The sequence below is a fragment of the Sapajus apella genome, unplaced genomic scaffold (genome assembly GCF_009761245.1).
Source record: "Sapajus apella isolate SASKATOON/1434 unplaced genomic scaffold, GSC_monkey_1.0 scaffold14, whole genome shotgun sequence".
NCBI lineage: Eukaryota > Metazoa > Chordata > Mammalia > Primates > Cebidae > Sapajus > Sapajus apella.
In genome coordinates this window covers 15,783,171-15,809,257 of record NW_022436954.1, presented here as the reverse complement: position 1 = coordinate 15,809,257, position 26,087 = coordinate 15,783,171, and the positions used below count along the sequence as shown (strand labels likewise).

At 51.1% G+C, this 26,087-nt stretch overlaps 2 protein-coding genes and 1 long non-coding RNA gene across 5 annotated transcripts in view; 1 reads left to right on the top strand and 2 right to left on the bottom strand.

Annotated features, from left to right (window-relative positions):
- RAPSN (receptor associated protein of the synapse) lies at positions 1-11,785 on the bottom strand. 3 transcript variants are annotated; one of them, XM_032282256.1, is made up of 8 exons: positions 10,405-11,783; positions 9,456-9,794; positions 5,496-5,654; positions 4,848-4,946; positions 4,636-4,758; positions 4,186-4,239; positions 1,349-1,548; positions 2-286 (listed from the first exon to the last, which is right to left on the bottom strand). In XM_032282256.1, the coding sequence occupies exons 1-8, from the start codon at positions 10,594-10,596 to the stop codon at positions 214-216; spliced, it is 1,239 nt and encodes a 412-aa protein (XP_032138147.1). In that variant the 5' UTR covers positions 10,597-11,783; the 3' UTR covers positions 2-213. The 3 variants fall into 3 exon arrangements, with proteins under 3 accessions (XP_032138148.1, XP_032138149.1, XP_032138147.1); XM_032282257.1 differs by lacking the exon at positions 1,349-1,548 and having other exon boundaries at positions 1-286; positions 10,405-11,785; XM_032282258.1 differs by lacking the exons at positions 4,636-4,758; positions 4,848-4,946 and having other exon boundaries at positions 1-286; positions 10,405-11,785.
- Positions 8,158-24,920, top strand: LOC116554329. Its single transcript, XR_004270167.1, has 2 exons — positions 8,158-8,218; positions 24,871-24,920. It is a non-coding gene; the product is annotated as an uncharacterized LOC116554329 (long non-coding RNA).
- Positions 21,025-26,087, bottom strand: part of CELF1 (CUGBP Elav-like family member 1) — a 104,608-nt gene continuing 99,545 nt past the window's right edge. The window contains exon 14 of the mRNA XM_032282207.1: positions 21,025-21,229. The gene's annotated coding sequence lies outside the window, so the exon portion shown is untranslated. The remainder of the gene's footprint in view (positions 21,230-26,087) is intronic.

The window sequence follows — 26,087 nt, the reverse complement described above, 5'->3', positions numbered from 1 at the left end:
ACCTGGTACAAACAGTTTATTTTTCTATAAAGAGCAAAGTACAAAGAGGCAGGGAGGGGAGCTGGGCCCAGGGGAGCAGCCGTGGGCAGGCCCCAGGCCCTGGCTATGGTGAGGACGCGCTGGCAACTGCCACAAGGGAGTAAATGGGCCTCCAGCAGGCAGTGGAGAAAATGCAGGAGCGTCGAGGAGGAAGCCCATGCCCACTGCTGGGAGTCACACAAAGCCAGGCTTCATGGATGAGCGGCGGCAGTTGGGGCAGCTCCGGGTCCCGTTGTTCTGCAGGCACCTGAGGAGGCAAAGGGCCCTGTCCGCTCTCCTGAGGCCTGTCCTTCCCTCCAGGCCCTGGGCCCTGTCTTCCTTCCTCCCCTGCCCTCTGCAGGGGCTGGGACGAATCCTGGTGGCTGTTCAGCAGCAATGAAAGGGAAGGGATCGGTTCCCCCAAGCTCCCACTGCACCCAGCTTGCCCCTCTGTTCCTCTGCCCCGGCGACTTCCAGGAGCAGAGCATGGGCTGGGAGTTGAGAGGGTGGGATGGAGCCAAACCCAGGGCAGGTCTGGCCCTGGGTGTCTGACCTAAGGGCCTTTGAGGGGCCTTTCTGATTTCTCTTTGGGGATTATCATAAGAATGGCCACTTTTAGATGGGCTGCTGGGAGGATGCAATGAGTCAATATCCAGGAAGTGCTGGGGGGTGTGGGTGTGTGTTTTAATAGAGACAGGGTTTCGCTTGTTGGCCAGGCTGGTCTCAAACTCCTGGGCTCAAGTGATCCTCCCACCTCAGCATCCCAAAGTGCTGGGATTACAGGCGAGAGCCACCGCGCCCGGCCAGGAAGCGCTGTTTTATGACAGTCACAAAAATAAATAAATTAAATTAAATCAGTCTGGGCACTGTGACCTCCTGATCCTCCTGCCTAGGCCTCCCAAAGTGCTGGGATTACAGGTGTGAGCCACCACCCCCAGCCTGTTGTTTGTTTTTTGAGAGAAGAGTACAGGCTGGAGGGCAGTGGCGCCACCTCAGCTCACTGCAACCTTCGCCTCCCAGGTTCAATGGATTCTCCTGCCTCAGCCTCCCGAGTAGCTGGGATTACAGGCTCCCACCACCGCGCCCTGCTAATTTTTGTATTTTTAGTAGAAACAGGGTTTCACCATGTTGGCCAGGCTGGTCTCAAACTTCTGGGCTCAAGTGATCCGCCTACCTCGGCCTCCCAAAGTGCTGGGATGATAGACGTGAGCCACGGCGCCCGGCCAAAGTAAGTGTTTGGTATTAATATTATTGCTGTGATTAGGCCACGTGGGCCCTAGAGTGCCTCAAAGAGCCCCGGACCCCCTGTCCACCCCGCAGGAGGCCGCACCTCAGGTGGAAGATGTGGGAGCAGGGCAGGGCTTGCAGCCGGCTGTTCTTCTCGCCTATGGACTCGCCGCACAGGCCGCAGTAGAGCTCCGTCTCCTCCACGCACTCATGGAACCGCACCACGTGCGCCCGCAGTTCCCGCTGCAGCCCTTTGCTGCGGTAGATGCTCTCGCTCAGGCAGTGCAGCTTGAGCTGGCTCAGCTGGGGCCCGCAGGAATGGAGGGCGGCGGCGGGGGACGAGAGCCAAGTCAGTGCAGGCAGACCCCAGCCCCAGCCACTTCCCTGTCTTGCAGATGGCCCTCAGAAAAATGTTCTTGCCCTCTCTGGCCCTCGCTTACTTTCATGCAGAATGAGGGGGTGAGTGAGATCACAGGTCTTCACCCCCACAGCTGCCTGGGGACCCCATGTTTTTGACAGATTTTATGACCAAACCTGGTGCACTGACTCCATAATAATTTGCGGCGAGGCTCCACGGCTCACACCTAAAATCCCAGCACTTTGGGAGGCCCAGGTGGGCAGACCACCTGAGGTCAGGAGTTCGAGACCAGTCTGGCCAACATGATGACACCCCATCTCGACTAAAAATACAAAAATTAGTCGGGGGTGATGATGAGCGCCTGTGGAGGCTGAGGCAGGAGAATCGCTTGAACCCAAGAGGCAGAGGTTGCAGTGAGGCGAGATTATGCCATTGCATTCCAGCCTGGGCCTCAAATGTGAAACTCCATAGCAAAAAAAAAAAAAAAAAACCAATAAAAAAAAAAAAAAAAAAAGATTAATTTGCTTTCCTTTTTTTATTAATTAAATATACATACAACAGCTCATCAGCATTTCAGATCAGCCTGATACCCAGGTAAACCAGAGTAGCTATAATGCAACCAAAAGCAAATCTTTTTGGCATTTTAGTTGGCCTTTGTACAGGAGCCCATAGAAATGCACATCTGGGCTGGGCATGGTGGCCCATGTCTGTAATCCCAGCATTTTGGGAGGCCAAGGTGGGCAGATCACTTGAGGTTAGGAGTTCGAGACCAGCCTGGCAAACATGGTGAAACCCCATGTTTAAAAAACAAAAAACAAAAACAAAAAAAGAAATGCACATCTGGAAGCCTTTGAGAAATGGTGAACCTGTTTTCAAGATTTTAAGGTTTGGAGAAGATTACTATGATTCATTTTTATTTTTTTATTTTTTTAGATGGAGTCTTGCTCTGTTACCCAGGCTAGAGTGCAATGGTGGGATCTCAGCTCACTGCAACCTCAGCTTCCCAGGTTCAAGTCATTCTCCTGCCTCAGCCTCCCAAGTAGCTGGGATTACATGCGTGCACCACCACATATGGCTAATTTTTGTATTTTTAGTAGAGATGGGGTTTCACCATGTTGGCCAGCCTGGGCTCAAACTCCTGACCTCAGGTGATCTGCCCACCTTGGCCTCCCAAAGTGCTGGGACTGCAGGTGTGAGCCACTGCACCCAGCCCATGCTAATCTTCTCTGTATCGTTCCAGTTTCAGAACATGGGCTGCCAAAGCAAGCACTAGATACCATTATTAAATTTGGAACATGGGCTTTGTAGTTAAAACAGACAAGTTAGCAGGTATGGGACTTTGGATGCCCCTCTGAGCCTTACTTTTCCTCATCTGTAAAGTGGGGCTTGCTGTACCCATCCTGCAGGGAGAGAGTGAGGACTAGACCCAATACCTGTAAGGAGCCTGTGTGTGCTCAGTGCTCAGGAAGGGGAGGCCACTGTTAGGAGTTTTTGTTTTGAGACAGGGTCTCACTCTGTCATCCAGGCTGGAGTGCAATGGAGGAATCACAGCTCACTGCAGCCTCGACCTCCTGGGCTCAAGCCATCCTCCCACCTCAGCCTCCTGAGCGGCTGGGATGACAAGTGTGTGCCACCACGCCCAGCTAATTTTTTTTTTTTTTTTTTTTTGAGACGGAGTTTCACTCATGTTACCCAGGCTGGAGTGCAATGGTGCGATCTCGGCTCACCGCAACCTCCGCCTCCTGGGTTCAGGCAATTCTCCTGCCTCAGCCTCCTGAGCAGCTGGGATTACAGGCACACGCCACCATGCCCAGCTAATTTTTTGTATTTTTAGTAGAGACGGGGTTTCACCATGTTGACCAGGATGGTCTCGATCTCTTGACCTCGTGATCCACCCGCCTCGGCCTCCCAAAGTGCTGGGATTACAGGCTTGAGCCACCGCGCCCGGCCTTAATTTTTAAAACTTTTTGGTAGAGGCCAGATGTGGTGGCTCACGCTTGTAATCTCAGCACTTTGGGAGGCTGAGGTGACTGAATCACCTGAGGGCAGGAGTTCGAGACCAGCCTGGCCAACATGGTGAAACCCCATCTCTACTAAAAATACAAAAATTAGCCAGGCATGGTAGCAGGCACCTGTAATCCCAGCTACTCAGGAGGCTGAGGCAGGAGAATCACTTGAACCCGGGAGGCGGCGGTGGCAGTGAGCCTGGATTGCACTATTGCACTACAGCCTGGGCGGCAACAGCAAAACTCCATCTCAAAAAAAAATTTTTTTTTTTTTTTTGTAGAGAGTGTTGGGATTATAGGTGTGAGCCACCGTGCCCAGCCCACTGTTAGGAGTTTTGATCAATGTCGGGAAGCCTCTGAGGAATTCTCTATCCTCCAAGCTATGAAACTCCTGCCCTGCCCTCAGAAGTGCTCTCTGTGTGGCAGAGAAAGAGCCAGGGTCTGGGATGGCTGCAGGCAGCTCCCAGGATCAGGAAGAGCTCATGGCGTAAGCAGGCTCAGGAAGACCCTTCCCCAGACCCAAGTCCCCCACTTGGGCCCTTGACCCCAGACCCAGGACCCAGCATCAACTCTGACCTTGTTCCCCACCTCCTCAGCCAGATCCTGGGCTCTCTCGATGGCGTCCAGAGCCTGAAAGGTGAGCACAGGCCAGGGCTGCGGGCAGGGCCCTGTGACAGAGGCCTTCCTCACAGGGAAGCACGGGGGAGGGGGCGGACCTGGGGAGGCGACATGGCAGCAGGAAGAGACTGGGGCACAGTCACCATGGCTGTGTGGGCAAGGAACCTCCTGCCTCAGTTTACCCAGCAGTCTGGGTTCCGATCCCAGCTCCAGCCCTTTACTAGCAGTGGGTCCCAGGGCAAGAGATGGGCCTTCTCTGAGCCTGGAAAATGACCAGGAGTGTTCTGGCCTCATGGGATCAGGGTGAGGCTGACGTCAGACGAAGTGGGTAAAAGAGTCAGCTAACCTACTGGCCCCGAGTGCGGAGCGCTGGGAGGGCTGCAGGCTGTGGGAAAGGCCCGACCTCACCTTGTCCAGCGCCTTCCTGGCCACCCAGCACTTGGCCACACCCAGCAGCGCCTGCACCTGCCCTAGGCGGTTTCCGATTTCGGTCATGATGCTCATGGCGGAGTCGTACCTGGGAAAGGCCGTCTGCAGGGCCAGGTGGGGGATGGAATCAGGCTGCAGCAGGCCTGTACCACTGCCCCCCGCACCTCCAGCCCCTGCATCCCGGGCCTGACCTCCAGGTCCCCACGGCTCCGATGGATGTCAGCGAAGCAGAGTAGGCAGAGCGCTTGCAGTGGCCGGTCCCCGTGCTGCAGCGCGATCTTCATGGACTCCTGTAGCCAAGGCCAGCGGCTCAGGCCTGCTCTTCAGCCACCACCACTCTGCCCCCCTCAGCGGGCCCCTCTAAAGACACAGCCCAGGGGACCAACATCCTCAGAGCCTACCGCATCGATCATGGTGCTGAGGCCTCACACACTGAACCGCTGAAGTCACAGCACTCAGCGAGGTGGGTGGAAAGTGAGACTCAAAAAGCGACTTGACTGAGGTCAACCAGTAAGTGACAAAGCTGGGATGTGAACCCAGGCCGTGGGACTCCAGAGGCTGGCTCTCTCCCCTCTCTGCTCTTCAAAGTACCCCATATTGGGTGTTGGAGACAGAGGGAAGCCCCCTCCCCTGCAGATGGACTGGAAGGGAGTGGGGTTTGGGATGAGGTTGGGGGCAAATGTTTCAATCAGGGGCTCAGGTGTAGAGAGGCTGGGCCAGGGGCAAGCCCTGGAGAGCCCCCAGGGGTTGACTTGGAAGAAGGAGGCCCTGCTGTCCTAGGCCCCAGCCCCTGGCCCACACTGCCTCACCCCCCACTGCCCCCTTGCCCACTGCCGCACCTCACAACACTCCATGGCACTGCCCAGGTGGCCCAGCAGGCGATAGGCCACGGCCATGTGGTACTGGCTCATGGCCCGGTACTTCAGGCTCCAGCCTTTGCCATAGTCGTTGACGAGCTCTGCGGCCTTGCAGGGGAAGAACAGGGCTTTCTCATAGTCCTGCAGGGGACGTGGGATGGAAGGAGGCACACTGAGTGGCAGAGGCTGCCCCAAGTCAATAGATCATGGGCCAGGCTTCTCTAACAGCAGGTAGGAGCAGGGGGGCCCTATTGTCTGTTCATTCACTGTGGCGTCCTGAACAAGAGTGACCCAGGCCGGCCAGGCGCGGTGGCTCACGCCTGTAATCCCAGCACTTGGGGAGGCAGAGGTGGGTGGATCACAAGGTCAGGAGTTCGAGACCATCCTGGCCAATGTGGTGAAACCCCGTCTCTACTAAAGATACAAAAAATTAGCCGGGCATGGTGGCAGACACATGTAGTCCCAGCTACTCAGGAGGCTGAGGCAGAAGAATTGCTTGAACCCAGGAGGCGGAGGTTGCAGTGAGCTGAGATCGCTCCATTGCACTACAGCCTGGGGGACAGGCGATACTCCATCTGAAAAAAAAAATAAAAAAAGAGGGAACCCAGGTAGAGGGAACAGCCAGTGCAAAGGTGTGCGCTCCATGGATGCACGGATTTTCATCTGGTTTGTGACGCATCCCAAGAGCCTAGCACAGTTCTTAGCACTTGGTAGACACACAAGAAATATTTGTTGAGTGAATGGATAAAAAGGCAAGAAAATACAGTTGGCTTCTCTTTTCTCCCAATGCCAACTGGGCTCCTCAGCTTCAGAGACGCACAGGGATGGGGAGACACCAGATCCCTCCACTGGAGCTTGCCCGCTGGCACCCGGAAGCAGGTGTTCACTGAAGCTCAGCAGCAGATTGGCAGCACAACAGGCTCAAAAGAACATCAGACAGACAGCGAGGCGATGCAACTCTGCTCATACTTTCTCCTCAAGCTTCCAAATGCCTTTTCTACCTGGCCACAGTCAGCTGATGACCTCACCTCATCACTCCATGAGGGAAAGGAAGAAAATCAGGGAGAAGCTCCTTCCCCTCCTGTCTCCACCAGATCTCCCACCTCCGCACCTCTGCTCCCACGCTTGCTTTTCCCGTCACTGTGGAGGATGGCTCCTGTTCGCATCAAATGCCAGCCCCCCTCCACAAGCAGTCTCTGCATCATCAAGTTCTCTCTTTCCACTGAATCGTTCCCATCCATGTGCAAACACATCTGGCATTTCTCATCTCATTTAATAAAGAAAAACTGGGCCAGGTATGGTGGCTCACGCCTGGAATCCCAGCACTTTGGGAGGCTGAGACAGGAGGATCACTTGAGCTCGGGCGCTGGAGATCAGCCTGGCAACATAGTGAGACCCTGTCTCTACAGAGATAAAGTTAGCTGTGCATGGTGGTGCACGCCTGTAGTCCCAGCTACTCGAGAGGCTGAGGTGGGAGGATCACTTGAGCACAGCAATGGAGGACAGTGAGCTGAGCCTGGGTGACAGAGGCAGACCCTGTCTCACAAAAAAAAAAAAAAAGGAAAGAAAAAAGAAAACTAACCCATCTTCTCTTGACCTCATTTCCCTTCAGCTAAAGCTCCATTTCACTGTTCTTTTTCAAGGTAAATCTATTTGATCTTTCATTTAATATTTAATAAGCAGAGAAACTGCATGACCAAAAGAGAACTGTCAATAACCTCAATAAAAACCTTTCCCTTATATGCCTTATTATATATTTTAAAATTTGAAGCAGCCGGGCACGGTGGCTCAAGCCTGTAATCCCAGCACTTTGGGAGGCCGAGGCAGGTGGATCACAAGGTCAAGAGATCGAGACCATCCTGGTCAACATGGTGAAACCCCGTCTCTACTAAAAATACAAAACATTAGCTGGGCATGGTGGTGCGTGCCTGTAATCCCAGCTACTCAGGAGGCTGAGGCAGGAGAATTGCCTGAACCCAGGAGGCGGAGGTTGCGGTGAGCCGAGATCGCGCCATTGCACTCCAGCCTGGGTAACGAGTGAAACTCCGTCTCAAAAAATAAATAAATAAATAAATAAAATAAAAAATAAAAAATAAAATTTGAAGCCATATAAATGTTTTACAGGTTAAAAAAATAAATTTAATTTAAAAAATACCTAAAAATAGAAAATGGAGATGAGGTGCAATGGTTCATGCCTGTCATCCCAGCACTTGGGGAAGCTGAGTTGGGAGAATTGCATGAGGTCAGGAGTTCAGTATCAGCCTGGGCAACATTGCAAGACCGCTGTCTCTACAAAAAATTTAAAAAGTAGCCCGACGTGGAAGAATGTGCCTGCAGTCCCAGCTACTGAGGAGGCTGAGGAGGGAGAATCGATTGAATACATGAGTTCTAGGTTACAGTGACCTGTGATTGAGCCACTGCACTCCAGACTGGGTGACAGAGCAAGACCCTGTCTCAAAAAAAAAAAAAAAAAGTAAGTCCGGGCACGGCGGCTCATGACTATAATCCCAGCACTTTGGGAGGCCAAGGCAGGTAGATCAGCTGAGGTCAGGCGTTTCAGATCAGCCTGGCCACCATGGTGTTTCTACTAAAAATATAAAAATTAGCTGGGTGTGGTGGCGGGCACCTGTAATCCCAGCTATTCGGGAGGCTGAGGCAGGATAATCGTTTGAACCCAGGAGGCAGAGGTTACAGTGAGCCGAGATGTGTCACTGCACTCCAACCTGGGTGACAGGAGCAAAGCTCTGCCCCTGCCCCCCCACAAAAATACCCAGGGTCGCCCTGCACGGTGGCTCATGCCTGTAATCCCAGCACTTTGGGAAGCTGAGGCGGGCAGATCACGAGGTCAAGAGCTCGAGACCATCCTGGCCAACATAATGAAACCCTGTCTCTACTAAAATATAAAAATTATCTGGGCGTGGTGGTACACGCCTGTAGTCCCAGCTACTCGGGAGGCTGAGGCGGGAGAATTGATTGAACCCGGGAGGCGGGGAGGTTGCAGTGAGCCGAGATCGAGCCACTGTACTCCAGCCTGGCGCCTGGCGACACAGCGAGACTCTGTCTCAAAAAAAAAAAATACCGAGGGTCAGAACCTCCAGTCACTGACCCTGTCAGTTCCTTCATAGCTGTTCTTCCTCCTCTCACCTCTCTACCTGAGATACACCTGGCGGCCATGCTGGGCTCTGTCCTTCCTGGAACATTCCAGGTGTGCTCCCCCAGGGTCCAGCTTGGCTTTAGGGGTTCCCTCATTTTTGCCTAGAATGTTCTCTCACCAGATTTCTGCATGACACAACTTCTCATCTTTAAGCCATCAAACATCACCTCCGTGAGGCCCTCCGACCACCATGTTAAATTATGATGCCCCCATGCCCTGTGCTGCCAGCCCCTTGCCCTGCTTTGCTTTCTCCTAGCCACTCGACTTCCTGACTATGTTGATTGTCTTTCTTCCCTAACTAGAATGCAACCCTCATGAGGACGGGGACTTGGCTGTTTTTCTCACTGTTGGCCCAAGACTGGGCCAACAGTCTTGGGATATAGTAGATGCTCAGTAAATATTTGGTAGCTGAATCCATACAACCCCACTGTAAGGTGAGTCCTGTTGTCCTTTATTTTACAGATATCTTTCGCAAGGTTCAGAGAGGAGAGGTGGCTTGCCCAAGACCACACAGCATGCAGGGGAGGCTGCTGGCCTGTCCTCACACAGGAGGCTCCCATGATTCCTCCAGGAAGTCAGACAGATTAAGGTTTGAATCCTGGCTCTGCCCTTGCTGGTTTCCTGGCCAAGTTGTTACCTTCCTGGATGAGCCTTGCCCCTCTCTGATTCTCACTGGCTTCATCCCTCCCTAAAAGGAAGGCTGGATGAGGTAGTGCCACAGGGTGTGTGCCTCATGAGAGGGGACCCCCAAAGCCCTCCGCCGCCGTCCCCCCGGGGCACAGGCCCACCTTGACCTGGGCATAGAAGCTTCCCAGGCTGCAGCACACGCGGCACTCCAGCATGGCGTCGTCGTTGTTGTGGGCGTAGCGCAGGGCCTTCTCGAAGCTCTCCAGGGCCTTCTGGAAGACGCTGAGGCCCAGGAAGGCATTGCCCATGCTCAGGCTGACCTGGCCTCCGAGCTGGGCACCTGCCCTGGTGCCAGGCAGCCCGAGGCAGGTCTTGCAGTAGGAGATAGTCTTGTGAAACTCGCACAGCTTCTCGTTGCTGCGCGCCAGGTTCAGGTAGCTCTCCAGGAGGAAGTCGGCATCCTCCAGCTCCCGGGCCGTGTCGATCTGGACCACAGCGAACTGCGCACCACGCGGTGGGCAGGTGGCGCTCAGCCTGGACTCTGAGCCTTGGACCGGAGGCTCCGCCCCCACCCCCCAGCCTCACACCCAAAGCAGCATCACACCCAAAGCAGCATCGTCCAAAGCTTCAGACCCAGAGCTTCCACCCGCCAGCCTCAGCTATCTTCCCCACATCCCGGCCTCACCTCCCAAGCTCAGGCACGTAGCCTTCACCTTCTACCCCAAGCCTCAGATCTGGAGTCTCCACCACCCACCTACCCCCAGCCTCAACCGTCGAGTCCACACCCCCACCAGGCTCAGATACAGAACACCAGGCAGGAAGGCTGAAATCTACACTGGGCTTGAGACCCACGAACCCTGGACCCTGAGGCCGGAAAACCTCAGTCTCAGAGTCTTGGGCTGCAGTTCAAGGCCACAGGCCTGAATCTGATGCCGAGACTCAGTATCTAACACCCAGGGCCTTAGATGTAGGTAGATTCAGAGCCTTGGGCCCCAGCGGCCAGCATGTGGGACACACAGGAGCCTGAGGAGGCCAAGAGGGGACTGGGGAGCCCGGGAGGAATGGAGCCCCAGCCTGACCCTCACACGCCTCTGGATCAGGTACACCCACCTTCAGCATCTCCTTGTAGCGGCCCATCTCCGAGTGGGCCGTGACCAGGCAGCCCAGCACGCGGAAGCGCCCCATGAGGTCCGAGCTCTTCTCCAGCACCTTCATCCACACCTCCAGTGCCTTCTCTGTCTGGTTGGACTGGTACAGCTGGAGCCCCTTCTCAATCTGCTGCTTGGTCTGGTCCTGCCCCATCCTCCCCAAGCCCTGTGCCCCACGTGGGGTGACCCCTGGTGGCTCTGTGCCTCTAGGCACTCATGGCGCAGGACTCACAGTGCCGGCTGCCCCCTGAACCCAGGAACAAAAGCAGTATGGGGTGGAAGCCGGAGCGGGGCCTGGAGGGAGAGCAGGCGCCACCCTGGGAACAAAGCTGGTTCAGCCCCTGTCTGCAGCTGTCCCTGCCAGTTGGGGCCACGTGGCCTCTGAGGAATGTCAGCAGCAAGGTCACGCAGGCCTGTGCTGCACCCACCCGCGAGCTGGGAGGTGGCTTCCCTGAGCACAGAGGCATCTTGCCACCTGGGCACCCCGTTGCGCATCCGTTCCAAACCTCCGACACTGGCCCTGACTGCCATGGCAGCACGGGCCTCCCAGGAGCCTCGCCAAGGGGCCAGCTCCAGCACTGGACAGGCCAGGGGCCAGAGGTGCTCGGGAGAAGCAGGGCGAGGGTGGACCTGAAGGTCTGGAGAAGCCGGGTGAGCGCTCAGCCCGGCTGGATCTCACCACTGGACTGTGATGAGAACTCAATGACTAATGCGTTGACAAGGACTTAGGACAGCCCGTATGTGCTGCCCCAGGCTATCTTGCTCTATGTCGGATGCCCGCCAGGGCCAGAGCCCAGCCCTTGAAATTTCAATTACGGGTCTCAATTCCAATCCCAACCCCAGTTTGAAAGGGTCCCCATAATGAGCTTTAACACCAGGTAGTGTGGAGAAGGGCAACGTCTTATGTGGTATGCCCCCCACCCTCACCCCTGCCAAGCAGGCCAGCTCATCCCGACTGGCTTCTCTCTCTGCATTCCAGCCTTCTTCCTGCCTCAGGGCAAAGTTCATCCTTTCTGGCTGGGCAATTCAGTGGTTTTTTAGTATATTCACAAAGATGCACATTAATTCCAGAACATTTGAATCACCCAGAAAGGAGACACATAGCCATCGGCAGCTACACCACTCCATTCCCCATGTTGGTATGGCTGAATCATGTCCCTCCAACCAAACGCGTATGTTTAAGTCCTAACTCTCAAAATCTCAAAATGTGATTGTATTTGGAGAAGGGTCTTTAAAGGGGTAATTGAGGTAAAATGAAGTCATATGGTATCTCATCCAGTAAGACAGGTGTCGCCCCACATTTTTTTGAAACAGGGTCTCAATCTGTCACCCAGGCTGGTGGGTACAGTGGTAAGTGCAGTGGTACAGTCTAAGAGAACGGCAACCTCTACCTTCTAGGCTCAAGGGATCCTCCCACCTCAGTCTCCTGGGTAGCTGAGACCACAGGTGTGCATCACCGCATCTGGCTAATTTTTTGTAGAGATGGGTTTCACCATGTTGCCCAGGCTGGTCTTGAACTCCTGGAGGTGGAGGTTGTAGTGAGTCGTGACTGCGCCACTGTAATCCAGCCTGAGCAACAGAGAAAGATCCTGTCTCAAAAACAAATAAATGATAAATTTTTATTTTAAAAAATTACGTTATTTTATTTTTGAGATGGAGTTTTGCTCGTTGCCCAGGCTGGAGTTCAATGGCACAATCTCAGCTCACTGCTGCCTCCACCTCCGGGTTCAAGCGATTCTCCTGCCTCAGTCTCTCAAGTAACTGGGATCACAGGCATCCACTACGTCTGGCTAATTTTTTATATATAGTAGAGACAGGGTTTCACCATGTTTGTCAGGCTGGTTTCGAACTCTTGACCTCAGGTGACCCACCTGCCTTGGTCTCCCAAAGTGCTTGGATTACAGGTGTGAGCCACCATGCCTGCCCATGAAAAAAAATTTTTTTAAGGTAGAGTCTGCTCTGTCGTCTAGGCTAGAGTGCAGTGGCGCGATCTTGGCTCACTGCCACCTCCACCTCCCGGGTTCAAGCGATTCTCCTGCCTCAGCCTCCTGAGCAGCTGGGACTGCAGGCATGCGACACCATGCCCAGCTAGTTTTTGTATTTTTAGTAGAGACGGGGTTTCACCATGTTGGCCAGAATGGTCTCAATCTCTTGACCTCATGATCTGCCCACCTCGGCCTCCAAAAGTGTTGGGATTACAGGCATGAGCCACTGCGCCCAGCCACAATAAATTTTTATTTTATTTTATTTTTTAATTTTTATTTATTTTTTTTTTTTTTGAGACGGAGTTTCATTCATGTTACCCAGGCTGGAGTGCAATGGCGCGATCTCGGCTCACCGCAACCTCCGCCTCCTGGGTTCAGGCAATTCTCCTGCCTCAGCCTCCTGAGTAGCTGGGACTACAGACACGCGCCACCATGCCCAGCTGATTTTTTGTATTTTTAGTAGAGATGGGGTTTCACCATGTTGACCGGGATGGTCTCGATCTCTTGACCTCGTGATCCACCCGCCTCGGCGTCCCGAAGTGCTGGGATTACAGGCTTGAGCCACCGCGCCCGGCCACAATAAATTTTTAAAAAGGACACACTCACATAGAAGCAGAGCACGTGAAGACATAAGGAGAATACTGCTATCTACAAGCCCAGGAGTAAGGCCTCAGAATGAAACCAACTCTGCCAACTCCTTGATCTTGGACTTAGCCTCCAGAACTGTGAGAAAACAAATTTCCGATGTTTAAGCCACCCAGTGTCTATGGACCTGTCTGTTGTGGACCCTTCACAGGAATGGAATCATACAATATGTGGTCATCTGTGACTGGCTTTTTAAACTTAGCATAATGTTTTCAAGATTCATCTATGTTTTCAACCATACCAAAACTTCAGGCTGGGCGTGGTGGCTCATACCTGTAATCCCAGCACTTTGGGAGGCCAAGGCGAGTTGATCAACTAAGGTTGGGAGTTCAAGACCAGCCTGACCAACATGGAGAAACCCCGTCACTACTAAAAACACAAAAAATTAGCTAGGCATGGTGGTGCATGCCTACAATCCCAGATACTCGGGAGGCTGAAGTAGAGGAATCGCTTGAACCTAGGAGGCGGAGGGTGTGGTGAGCTGAGATCTCAACACTGCACTCCTGCCTGGCCAACGAGATGAAACTCCATCATAAAAAAAAAAAAAAAAAAAAAAAAAAAGAACTTTACATTACTTTTTGCGGTTGGTTAATACTTATTTTCTAGATATATCCCATTTTGTTGGTTCATCAGTTGATGGGCAGTTGGGTTGTTTCATTTTTGGCTATTATGAATTAATGATCTATAAAAATTCATGTACAAGTTGGGCCAGGCACAGTGACCTACGCCTGTAATCCCACACACTGGGAGGCTGAAGCAGGCAGATTGCTTGAGCCCAGGAGTTGCAGACAAGCCTGGGAAACATAGTGAGACTAGTGAGACCCTGTCTCTACAAAAAATACAAAAAAAATTAGCTGGGTGTGGTGGTACGCAGCTGTGGTCACAGCTGCTCAGGAGACTGAGGCAGGAGAATCACTTGAGCCTGGGAGGTCAAACTGCAGTGAGCCACCATCACAACACTACACTCCAGCCTGGATGACAGCATGAGACCTTGTCACAAAAAAATAAAAAATTCACGTACAAGGATTTTTTTTTTTTTTTGAGATGGACTCTCACTCTGTTGCCCAGGCTTGAGTGTAATGGTGTGATCTCGGCTCACTGCAACTTCTGCCTCCCGGATTTTCTTGCCTCAGCCCCGAGTAGTTGGCATTTCAGCCTACCGAATAGCTGGGATTATAGGTGCCCCTCACTATGCCCGGCTAATTTTTGTATTTTTAGTAGAGACAGGGTTTCACCATGTTGGTCAGGCTGGTCTTGAACTCCTGACCTCAGGTGATCCTCCTGCCTCGGCCTCCCAAAGTGCTGGGTTTACAAGCATGAGCCACCTCGCCCAGCCTCACATACAAGCTTTTTGTTGTTGTTTGTTTTGTTCTGTTTTTTTGAGATGGAGTTTCACTTTGTCACCAGGCTGGAGTGCAGTGGCACAATCTCAGCTCACTGCAACCTCCGCCTCATGAGTTCAAGCGATTCTTCTGCCTCAGCCTCCCGAGTAGCTGGGACTACAGGCTCACGTCACCATGCCCTGCTAATTTTTGTATTTTTAGTAGAGACAGGGTTTCACCATGTTGGCCAGGATGGTCTCAATCTCTTGACCTTGTGATCCCCCCCGCCTCAGCCTCCCAAAGTGCTGGGATTACAGGCATGAGCCACCGCGCCCGGCCACGTACAAGGTTTTATGGGGACATGTTTTCATTTCTCTTAGGTATATACTTGGAGCGGAAGTGCTGGGTAATATGGTAACTGTTACATTCTGGTAATTGTTAGGTTCAACTTTTTGAGGACCTGCCTACCCGTTTGCCCCAGGGCCTTTGCACCTCCTAATTCCTTCTCTGCTCCCCACATCCACACTCTGCCTCATAAATCATAATTAGGATGAATCAATATTCTCTCATTGAATTACACTATTTTCCGATGCAATACTCATCTCTATAGTTTTACTTTGAGACAGGGTCTCATTTTTGTCACCCAGGCTGGAGTGCAGTGGCACAGTCTAGGCTCACTGAGGCCTCGACCTCCTGGGCTCAAGCCACCCTTCCGCCTCAGCCCCCGCAAGCAGCTGGGATTACAGGTGCGTGCCACCACGCGCAGCAAATTTTTATATTTTTAGTAGAGATGGGGTTTCGCCATGTTGACCGCTGCTCTCGAACTCCTGTGCTCAAGTGATCCACTGGCCTCGGCCTCCCAAAGTACTGGGATTACAGGCATGAGCCACCGCGCCCCGACTCTATAATTTTATATTTGTGAGGTTGTTTGCTGAATGTCTTTACTCCTGACTCAAATGAGTTCATATGGCTGGGTCCTAATGCAGGACAGGACTTTGTCTCCTTCACCACTGACCATATTCCCAGAGCAAGGGCCAGTACACTGTGCCCCCTCAATAAATATGTCAAATATTGGTGAAGGGAAAGACAGGGAGGAAAGACAGGGAGGAAAGACAGCTTCACTGGGCAATTCAGGGCAACTGCTGCAGGTACAGGGGATCTGCCCCAGCCTGCACCCTGCTGGGGAAACAGCACAAGCAGACATGACCTGCTTCCTGGACCTCAATTTGGGTCAGAGGGCAAATACCCTGCTGAGGGCTCTAGGCCCCAGGCTCAGCAGAGGCAGAGCGGGTGTGGGCAGGCTGTGGGACAGGTGGCTAGGCAAGGCCACTTGGACTCCCCACAGGAGTGCTCCTAAGCCTGGGAAAGGGAGAGCTGGCTGGGGTCTTCTCTCAGGGAGACCTGGGTTGATGCTGAGCTGCAGTGTGAGGGAAGCTGGGCCCACAGGGAAGGTGTGAAGGGCCAGCAGGTTCTCCCCACTGCAGGGCCCAGACACTGTTCACATCAAGTCTCTGGCAGAAGGAATGGAGGAAGGGCAGCCTGTGCCTACACCCCAACGGAGTCGGGGAGCACAGTCTTCCGCTTTCCTGGGGAACTCAAATGACCAAAACTTGAAAACTTGACGGGATCAAGGTGGCCTTTCCCTGAGGCAGCTCTTTGCTCATCTGGCTTTAGTGATGGGAATATGCCATACTTGCTTGTTCTAGGTAGCAGAGTACCTTATGTTTCCTTCGAAAATTTCCTTTTTCTTTTTTTTATTCTTTTGTAAGATGGAGTTTTTTACTCGTTGCCCAGGCAGGCTGGAGTGCAGTGGTGAGATCTCAGCTCACTGCAACCTCCACCTTCTGGGTTCAAGCAATTCTCCTGCCTCAGCCTCCAGAGTAGCTGGAATTACAGGTGAGCACTACCACACCTGACGAATTTTTGCATTTTTAATAGAGATGGGGTTTCACCATGTTGGCAAGGCTGGTCTCGAACTCCTGGCCTTAAGTAATCTGCCCTCAGTATCCCAAAATGCTGGGATTACAGGTGTGAACCACCATGCCCAGCCTCAGAAATTTCATTTCTGAGTACATTTTCCAGAAATCAGCTACTGTGGTTAGGTTAAGGGCATGCTCCAATGCACGAAGGGCTATGGTTTGTCTTTGTAGTACTAGTAATTAACTGCATGGCGCCTGGCAAGGTAAGAGGAGACCAACAGAAGAATCCTAACATTTTCTGAGTTAAGCATTTCTTCCGGTTTACAGATAAGGAAACGAGGCATGGAGAGGTAAGGTGACCTTCCCAAGACTACACTGCCATCTGCTGGTCCCAGACAGCTGGGACCAGAAGCCGTGAGCCTGTAGGAGTCTGTTTATTTTCTCGCTCTGTCGCCAGGCTGGAATGCAGTGACACAATCTCGGCTCACTGCAACCTCTGCCTCCTGGGTTCAAGTGATTTTTGTGTCTCAGCCTCCTGAGTAGCTGGGATTACAGGTGCGCACCACCACACCCGGCTTTTTTTTTTTTTTCTGTATTTTAGTAGATATGGGGTTTCAACATGCTGGCCAGGCTGGTCTTGAACTCCTGACCTCAGGTGATCACCTGCCTCGGCTTCCCAAAGTACTGGGATTACAGGTGTGAGCCACCACGCCTGGCCAGGAGTCCCATTCTTAACCATTAGACAGTCCCAGAAAGGAGAGGACAAAGGAAATGGAGGAAGTGGAGAACAGAACAGTAGTTTTCAGGAATCCATTGTGATCTTTATCCAACACATAGCAAAGTCACTGGGAATTATCCAAAGCTGTAGCCTGGGTGGGCAGAAGAAATGTATTAAGGAGAGGGTAAAGAGTCAAGACTTGCTCACCAATGGCCAATGGACAAAAACCCCCTGGAAGGTGTGGGGAAGAGTCACAAAATGAAATGGTCTTTTCAGGGCCATTTAACCGCATAAGGTGGTGAGACAGGAAATTCAGGGGTCTCACCAAGGTGCCTGCCTGCTGTGCCAGGTACCAGCTGCACACCTCACATTTTAGATCCCTGTTTTATAATCAAAAGTAGAAATAAAGTTTGGCCTGAAGAAAGAGTCACAATCTGACATGTGAAGATTATTCCTGAGTTGGTTGGCAACATTTGTTATCTAGAATATTTTACACAAAAATCCGCATTTCCTGCTTCTCTTCAAGCGTGGATGCTCAGCTGGATGCAGTGGCCTATAATCCCAGCATTTTGGGAGGCTGAGACAGGTGGATCACCTGAACTCAAGAGTTCGAGATCAGCCTGGCCAACATGATGAAACCTCATCTCCATGGAAAATACAAAAAATTAGCCAGGCATGGTGACAGGTGCCTGTAGTCTCAGCTACATGGGAGGCAGAGACACGAGAATCGAGCCAAGATCATGCCATTGTACTCCAGCCTGGGTGATGAGAGTGAAACTCTGTATAAAAAAAAAAAAAGAAGAAGAACAAGTGGAAGGCTGGGTGAGGTGGCTCACGCCTGTAATCCCAGCACTTTGGGAGGCCGAGGCAGTTGAATCACTTGAGATTGGGAGTTCGAGACCAGCCTGACCAACACGTAGAAACTCTGTCTCTACTAAAAATACAAAATTAGCCAGGCATGGTGTACATGCCTGTAATCCCAGCTACTCGGGAGGTTGAGGCAGGAGAATCACTTGAACCCAGAATGGACGTTGTGGTGAGCCAAGATCATGCCATTGCAGTCCAGCCTGGGCAACAAGAGTGAAACTCTGTCTCAAAAAAAAAAAAGTGGAGACTCACACATGCTCAGACCTTGATTCTGTTTACCAACCAATCAAGTGGTTGGGATCTGGTCTCAAGAGACCATGAATGTTTTACTGATTCATTCATTGGGACCATGTACCCCTCCGACTCCCTGTTCTCGCCTTGACATTGAAGCCAAATGCCACTTGTCTTGTTTTTTTTTTTTTTTTGAGATGGGGATTTGCTCTTGTTGCCCAGGCTGCGATCTTGGTGCGATCTTGGCTCACCGCAACCTCTGCCTCCCGGGTTCAAGCGATTCTCCTGCCTCAGTCTCCTGAGTAGCTAGGATTACAGGCACGTGCCACCACATCCAGCTAATTTTTGTATTTTTAGTAGAGATGGGGTTTCTCCATGTTGGTCAAGCTGGTCTCGAACTCCCAACCTCAGGTGATCCGTCTGCCTCGGCCTCCCAAAGTGCTGGGATTACAGGCGTGAGCCACTGTGCCCAGCCACCTGACTGATTTTTAAAAATTTTTTGTGGCCGGGCACGGTGGCTCAAGCCTGTAATCCCAGCACTTTGGGAGGCCGAGGTGGGTAGATCACGAGGTCAAGAGATCGAGACCATCCTGGTCAACATGGTGAAACCCCGTCTCTACTAAAAATACAAAAAATTAGCTGGGCATGGTGGTGCGTGCCTGTAATCCCAGCTACTCAGGAGGCTGAGGCAGGAGAATTGCCTGAACCCAGGAGGCGGAGGTTGGGGTGAGCCGAGATTGCGCCATTGCCATTGCACTCCAGCCTGGGTAACAAGAGTGAAACTCCGTCTCAAAAAAAAAAAAAAAAAAATTTTTTTTTGTAGAGACAGATCTCTGTTGCCCAGGCTGGTCTCAAACTCCTAGGTTCAAGTAGTCCTCCTCCCTTGGCCTCCCAAAGTGCTGGAATTATAGGCATAATCTGAGCCACCACACTCAGCATGATCAAAACATCTTTTTCATTAACAAAAATTATGTACTTATTTGTTGTGTTTATAAGAAAAATACTGGAAGCATATGACCCCTCCTGCTATCAATGGGCTATGCGTCAGGGCATTGCCTCACTATGACTTTTTTTTGTTTTGTTTTTTGAGATAAGAGTCTCGCTCTGTCACCTAGGCTACAGTGCTGTGGCACAATCTTGGCTCACAGAAACTTCTGCCTCCCGGGTTCAAGCAATTCTTCTGCCTCAGCCTCCTGAATAGATGGGATTACAGGCGCCTGCCACTGCGCCCAGCTAATTTTTGTATTTTTAGTAGAGACAGGGTTTCACCATCTTGGCCAGGCTGGTCTCGAACTCCTGACCTCGTGATCCACCCATCTCAGCTTTAAAGTGCTGGAATTACAGGCGTGAGCCACTGCGCCTGGCTTACTGTTACTAGCAACTTTAATGAGTGCTTGCCAGGGGCAGTAGCTTGACTATTTGTGAATTTATTATTTTTGCAGAGACAGAGTCTCGCTATGTTGCCCAGGCCGGTTTTGAACACCTGAGTTCAAGCAGTCCTCCCCTCTTGGCCTCCCAAAGTGCTGGGATTACAGGCATGAGCCACCACACCAAGCCTCTTTGGCTAGTTTTTTAGACAATCTCTCATCTGGGCAGGTGCGTCTGTTTCCATTTAACAGATAAACGATTTGGGGCTGAGAATCAAATAATTTGTCCAAGGTCACAGGGCTATTGATGGTAGAGCTGGTATTATAGTATTAGGGAATCCTTAAAACAAGATTTCACCAACATACTCCAAGTCTTTATTTACTTATTTTTAGACCACGTCTTGCTCTGTTGATCAGGATGGAGTGCAGTGGTATGATCTCAGCTCACTGCAACCTCCACTTCCCAGGTTCAAAGGATCCTCCTGCCTCAGCCTCTCCTAGCAGCTGGGATTACAGGCATGTGCCACCACGCCCAGCTAATTTTTGTATTTTTAGTAGACAGGGTTTTGCCATGTTGACCATGCCAGTCTCCAACTCCTGCCCTCAGGTGTTTCGCCATGTTGTCCAGTCTGGTCTCGAACTCCTGACCTCAGGTTATTGACCCATCTCAGCCTCTCAAAGTGCTAGGATAACAGGCATGAGCCTCCATGCCTGGCCCCTGAGCCTTTTAAAGAACCACCTAAATGTTTTCCTTTTTTATAAAAGAACTAAGCGTATGCCTGTAGTCCTGGCTACTCAGGAGGCTGAGGTAGGAGAATAGCTTGAACCCAGGAGGCGGAGGTTGCAGGGAGCTGAAATCATGCCACTGCACTCCAGCCTGGGTGACAGAGCAAAATTCCTTCTCAAAAAAAAAAAAAAAAAAAAAAACTCAAACCCTCACCTGATTTTGAAAACAAGTCATTGCTATGTGTTTTGGGCTCCAGGCACATCCCAATCTAGGGAAGAGCAGAATGGTGGCACTCTTGGGGCTGAAGGGCCACAGGTAGGCAGGCTCCCCTACCCTGGGGTCTTCCCTGACTGCCAAGGGGGAACCTCTAAAAACACAGGGCTCTGCTATTGAAACAGGTGCTGGCATCAACTCCAAGTGGCAGGGCTCCCGGTGAGCTGTCTTGGAAGTTGTATGAGAATTCCTGTAAAAAGCTGTGTGTGGTGGCTCATGCCTGTAATCCCAGCACTTTGGGAGGCCGAGGAGGGTAGATCATGAGGTCAAGAGATCGGGACCATCCTGGCCAACATGGTGAAACCCCGTCTCTACTTAAAAAAAAAAAAAATTAGCTGGGTAAGGTGGTGCGTGCCTGTAGTCCCAGCTACTTGGGAGGCTGAGGCAGGAGAATCGCTCAAATCCGGGGGAGGTTGTAGTGAACAGAGATAGCGACACTGCACTTCAGCCTGGTGACAGAGCGGGACTCTGTCTCAAAAGAAAAAAACTCCTGTAAAGCTGCTCTGAGGGACTTGGCCGTCATTTGTGTTGCATGGTCACAGAAATGTCTACTGAATACTTACCTGCCAGCCTGTGAGGAATGGTGAGGTCTCCAGTGAGAAAGGAGGTAGGTATGGCTCCTGCCTTCATGAAGCTTCTTTCCAGAGGTGGAGTTTAAACCAGGGCACCCCAGGGTCCACCTTCATGAACGCTCAAAGGAATATGTTCTACAGGACTATGAGGTCAGGCTGGCCTGCATGAAAATGCAACTGTTTTACTTCTTAGCCACGTGAACAGAAGAACTGGGAGCTTCTCTGTGCCTATCTTCCTATGCTAACAGTTGCTGGGAGGATGAGCACAGTAGGTGTGGCTGATTAATAAATGGAGGTTTTGTTTTGTTTTCTTTCTTTTTTTTTTTTTTTTTGAGACGGAGTTTCACTCATGTTACCCAGGCTGGAGTGCAATGGCGCGATCTCGGCTCACCGCAACCTCCGCCTCCTGGGTTCAGGCAATTCTCCTGCCTCAGCCTCCTGAGTAGCTGGGATTACAGGCATGCACCACCATGCCCAGCTAATTTTTTGTATTTTTAGTAGAGACGGGGTTTCACCATGTTGACCAGGATGGTCTCGATCTCTTGACCTCGTGATCCACCCGCCTCGGCCTCCCAAAGTGCTGGGATTACAGGCGTGAGCCACCGCGCCCGGCCAGGTTTTGTTTTCTTAAAAGCAGAGTAGGCTGGGCGCAGTGTCTTACATCTGTAATCTCAACACTTTGGGAGGCTGAGGTGGGCAGATCATCTGAGGTCAGCCTGGCCAAAATGATGAAACCCTGTCTCTACTAAAAATACAAAAATTAGTTGGGCCTGGTGACGGGCGCCTGTAATCCCAGCTACTCAGGTGGCTACTCGCTTGAACCCAGAGGGCAAAGGCTGCAGTGAACCGAGATGCTGCCACTGCACTCCAGCCTGGTCAACAGAGACTCCCATTTCCAAAAAAAAAAAAAAAAGCAAACTGTCTAGAACAGTCCTGCCACTGCCTGATGATGGAAATGTGCTGTATTGGCACTGTCCAATAGGACAGCCACCAGTCACTTGAATACTTGAAATGTGGCTAGTGAAACCGAGGCACTACATTTTTGTTATTTTTTGAGACAGAGTCTCACTCTGTTGCCCAGACTGCAGTGCAGTGGCGTGATGTTGGCTCACTGCTACCTCTGCCTCCCGAGTTCAAGTGATTCTCCCACCTCAGCCTCCTGAGTAGCTGGGATTACAGACACCCACCACCACGCTGGGCTAACGTTTGTATTTTTAGTAGAGACGGGGTTTCACCATGTTCGCCAGGCTTGTCTTGAACTCCTAACCTCAGGTAATCAACCCACCTCGGCCTCCCAAAGTGCTGGTATTACAAGCGTGAGCCACCGTGCTGGACCAATTTTTATTTAAATGAAAAAAGCTCCAGTGCTTAGTGGGTAACTGTATCAGACAATGTGGGTCTACAGGCCTTCCAGATTGAGGCTGAGGCAGATAATATAGGGAACCAGAAAGAGATGCTGGGAGAGCTGAAGGGACAGGGGCTGCAGAAACAAGGCTGGATTGGAGGCAGACAAGCTCAGAAGGATGAGGGACGGCAGGTGCAGGTGGTACAAGGCAGCGGGTGCAGCGGGTGCTCCCACTAGTTTTCAAGTAGGAGGAAGAAAGGAGGAAATACCTTAGGATGTTGGCTAAGTGAAGGCCACATATCATATGACTGTATTTTAACGAAATGTCCAGAATCGGCAAAGGTACAGACAGAAGTGGATTCATGGTTACTAGGAGATGGGAAAGAGAGTGAGGGAGGGGATGGGGAGTGACTGCTAATGAGTATAATGAGTACAGGGTGCTGAAAATGTTCTAAAATTAGGCTGCATTAATGGTTGCACAACTTTAAAACCCAGTGAACGGTATGCTTGAAGTGGATGAGTTGTGCTGTGTGTGAATTATATCTCAATAAATCTGTTTATTATTATTTTGAGACAGGGTCTCGGTCTTACTTTGCTCCCCAGGCTGGAGTGCAGGGGTGCAAACTTGACTCACAACCACCTCTGCCTCGTGGGTTCAAGCAATTCTTGTGTCTCAGCCTCCTGAGTACCTGGGATTACAGGCATGCGCCACCATGCCTGGTTAATTTTTTAATTTTTAGTAGAGAAGGCGTTCTGCCATATTGGCCAGGCTGGTCTTTAACTCCTGGCCTCAAGTGATCTGCTGGCCTCTTTCAAGGTGCTGGAATTTCAAGCATGAGCCACCACGCTGTGCAATAAAGCTGTTTAAATACAACCCAAATCTGCTGGGCGAGGCGGCTCACGCCTGTAATCCCAGCACTTTGGGAGGCTGAGGCGGATGATCATCTGAGGTCAGTAGTTCAAGACCAGCCTGGTCAACATAGTGAAACCGTTTCTACTAAAAAACAAACAAAAAATTAAATACAACCCAAATCTCAAGAGGCTTCAGATTAGTAGAACCCACCCTCACTAATGAAAAAACCTTGGGTAGGGCAGCGCAAGACCTGGCCAAGGCAAGTGTCACGGACTGCGAGAAGGCCCTTCCTGGCTGAGAGTGCTCAATTTCCCATCCCAAGACTGCTTTCAAGTTTATTTTTGTGATGAAATCTCACTCTGTCTCCCAGACTGGAGTGTAGCGGCATGATCTTGGCTCATTGCAAACTCTATCTCCCAGGTTCAAGAGATTCTCCTGCCTCAGCCTCCTGAGTGGCTGGGATTACAGGTGCCTGCTGGCATGCCTGGCTAATTTTTGTATTTTTGATAGGGACGGGGTTTCACCATGTTATTAGCAAGACTGGTCTCGAACTCCTGATCCGCCTGCCTCAGCCTCCCAAGTGTTGGGATTACAGGCATGAGCCACCGTGCCTAATCTGCTTCGATTTTTTTTTTTTTTTTTTTTTTTTTGAGACAGAGTTTCGCTCGTTACCCAGGCTGGAGTGCAATGGCACGATCTCGGCTCACCGCAACCTCCGCCTCCTGGGTTCAGGCAATTCTCCTGCCTCAGCCTCCTGAGTAGCTGGGATTACAGGCACGCACCACCATGCCCAGCTAATTTTTTGTATTTTTAGTAGAGACGGGGTTTCACCATGTTGACCAGGATGGTCTCGATCTCTTGACCTTGTGATCCACCCGCCTCGGCCTCCCAAAGTGCTGGGATTACAGGCGTGAGCCACCGCGCCCGGCCTCTGCTTCGATTTTTAAAAAAAAAGAGCATTCCCTCTAGATGGAGCCTTATCCCAGTACAGAGAAAGTCAGTGAATGTGAAAGAAATTAAACACCAGATGGTGGGGGTTGGAAAGGTCTCCTGAGAGGGAAGGAAAATGCTGGAAGGCAGAAGGAGCAAGGCAAGGCCACTTCCGATTATCTCCCGAAGGGAAATATTATCAGACATGAGTTTGACATTCCCTGAGGTGCAGGAACCACCTGGTGTTTAATAGCCAGCCTGGTGGCTTTTCCTCATCAGGGACTGAGCTGCTCAGGTAAGCACAGTACATGAGCACTAGGGAAGCTGTGTGCTGACCGAGAAAGTCAGTGCAGCAGTGCCTCTACCAACCAGATCCACAGGAATGTGGCAAAAAAGCAGGTGTGGAGCAAGCTACAGAAGGATTAAGAGGTTTTCAAAGAATACAAAACAATGGCCGGGCAAGATGGCACACGTCTGTAATCCCATCACTTTGGGAGGACAAGGTGGGTGATCAACTTGAGGCCAGGAGTTTGAGATCAGTCTGGTTAACATGGTGAAACCCCGTCTCTATTAAAAATACAAAAAATTAGTCAGCTGTGGTGGGGCACAACCTGAGGCTGAGGCAAGGGAGTTGCTTAAGCGAGCCTGGGCGGTGGAGGTTACAGTGCACAGAGTGTGCTACTGCACTCCAGCCTAGCTGATAGAGCAAGACTCTGTCTCAAAACAAGACCAAACTTAACAAAACACAAAATGAAGATACAGCTTTATTATTATAATATGCCAAAGCATAAACTTTTTAAAAAGGCTGCAACAGTACTGGACATACTCCCTTTTTTAGATTAATTTTAAAAAGAAGCAACAGCCTTTAGGCATGACGTTGAATTGAAAGATGCTCAGGTTGTACTTAAAAGGCCCAGAAAGAGTCTGAGGAGGAAGCCTCTGCTTCTCTACCCTTGCCCTCCACTACACCGATTTCCCCAAGTGTGAAATGCAAAACTCACTGAGAAGGCACTCAATGGCCATTTTATATACCAATGGTTATAAATATATTTGTGTGTGGGTTTGTGTATTTTTGGAGACGGGGTCTCTCTCACTCAGTCACCTATGCTGGAGCCCAGTGGCATGATCACAGCTCACTGCAGCCTGGACCTCCTGGGCTCAAGCAATATTCCCACCTTTGCCTCCCAAGTGGCTGGGACCACAGGTGCATGCCACAATGCCTGGCTAATTTTATTTTTTGTTGAGACAGGATCTCACTCTGTTGTCCAGGCTGGTCTCAATTGCTCCTCCCGCCTCGGCCTCCCAAAGTGTTGGGATTACAGGTGTGAGCCACTGAGACCCGCTAATGTGTATTTTAAATGTAATAATTATACCAAATTTATTTCACAAATATCAGTGGATCAGAATGAAGCTGAAAAAAGTACATTTCAAGTTGATTCACAAAATTAGGTGGTAACGGAGCCGGGCATGGTGGCTCATGCCTGTAATCCCAGCACTTGGGGAGGCTAAGACAGGCAGATTGCTTGAGCCCAGGAATTCAAGACCAGCCTGGGCAACATGGCGACACCTGTCTCTACAAAAAAATACAAAAATTAGCTAGGCGTGATGGCATATGCCTGTAAGTCCCAGCTATTCAGGAAGCTGAAGTGGGAAGATCATCTGAGCCTGGGGCGGCTGAGGCTGTTGTGAGCAATGACTGTGCCACTGTATGCCAGCCGGGGAGGCAGAGTGAGACCCTTTCTCAAAAATAATAAAAAATTAGCTGTTGATGATTACAGAAGCATTGTGAATGTGTTTAATGGCAGTAAATTATAAAATCATAGGGAGTATATATTCAGGGCAACTTGAATCTATATTCCAAAGTAAAACAAAATTTTTAGAAATTATACTT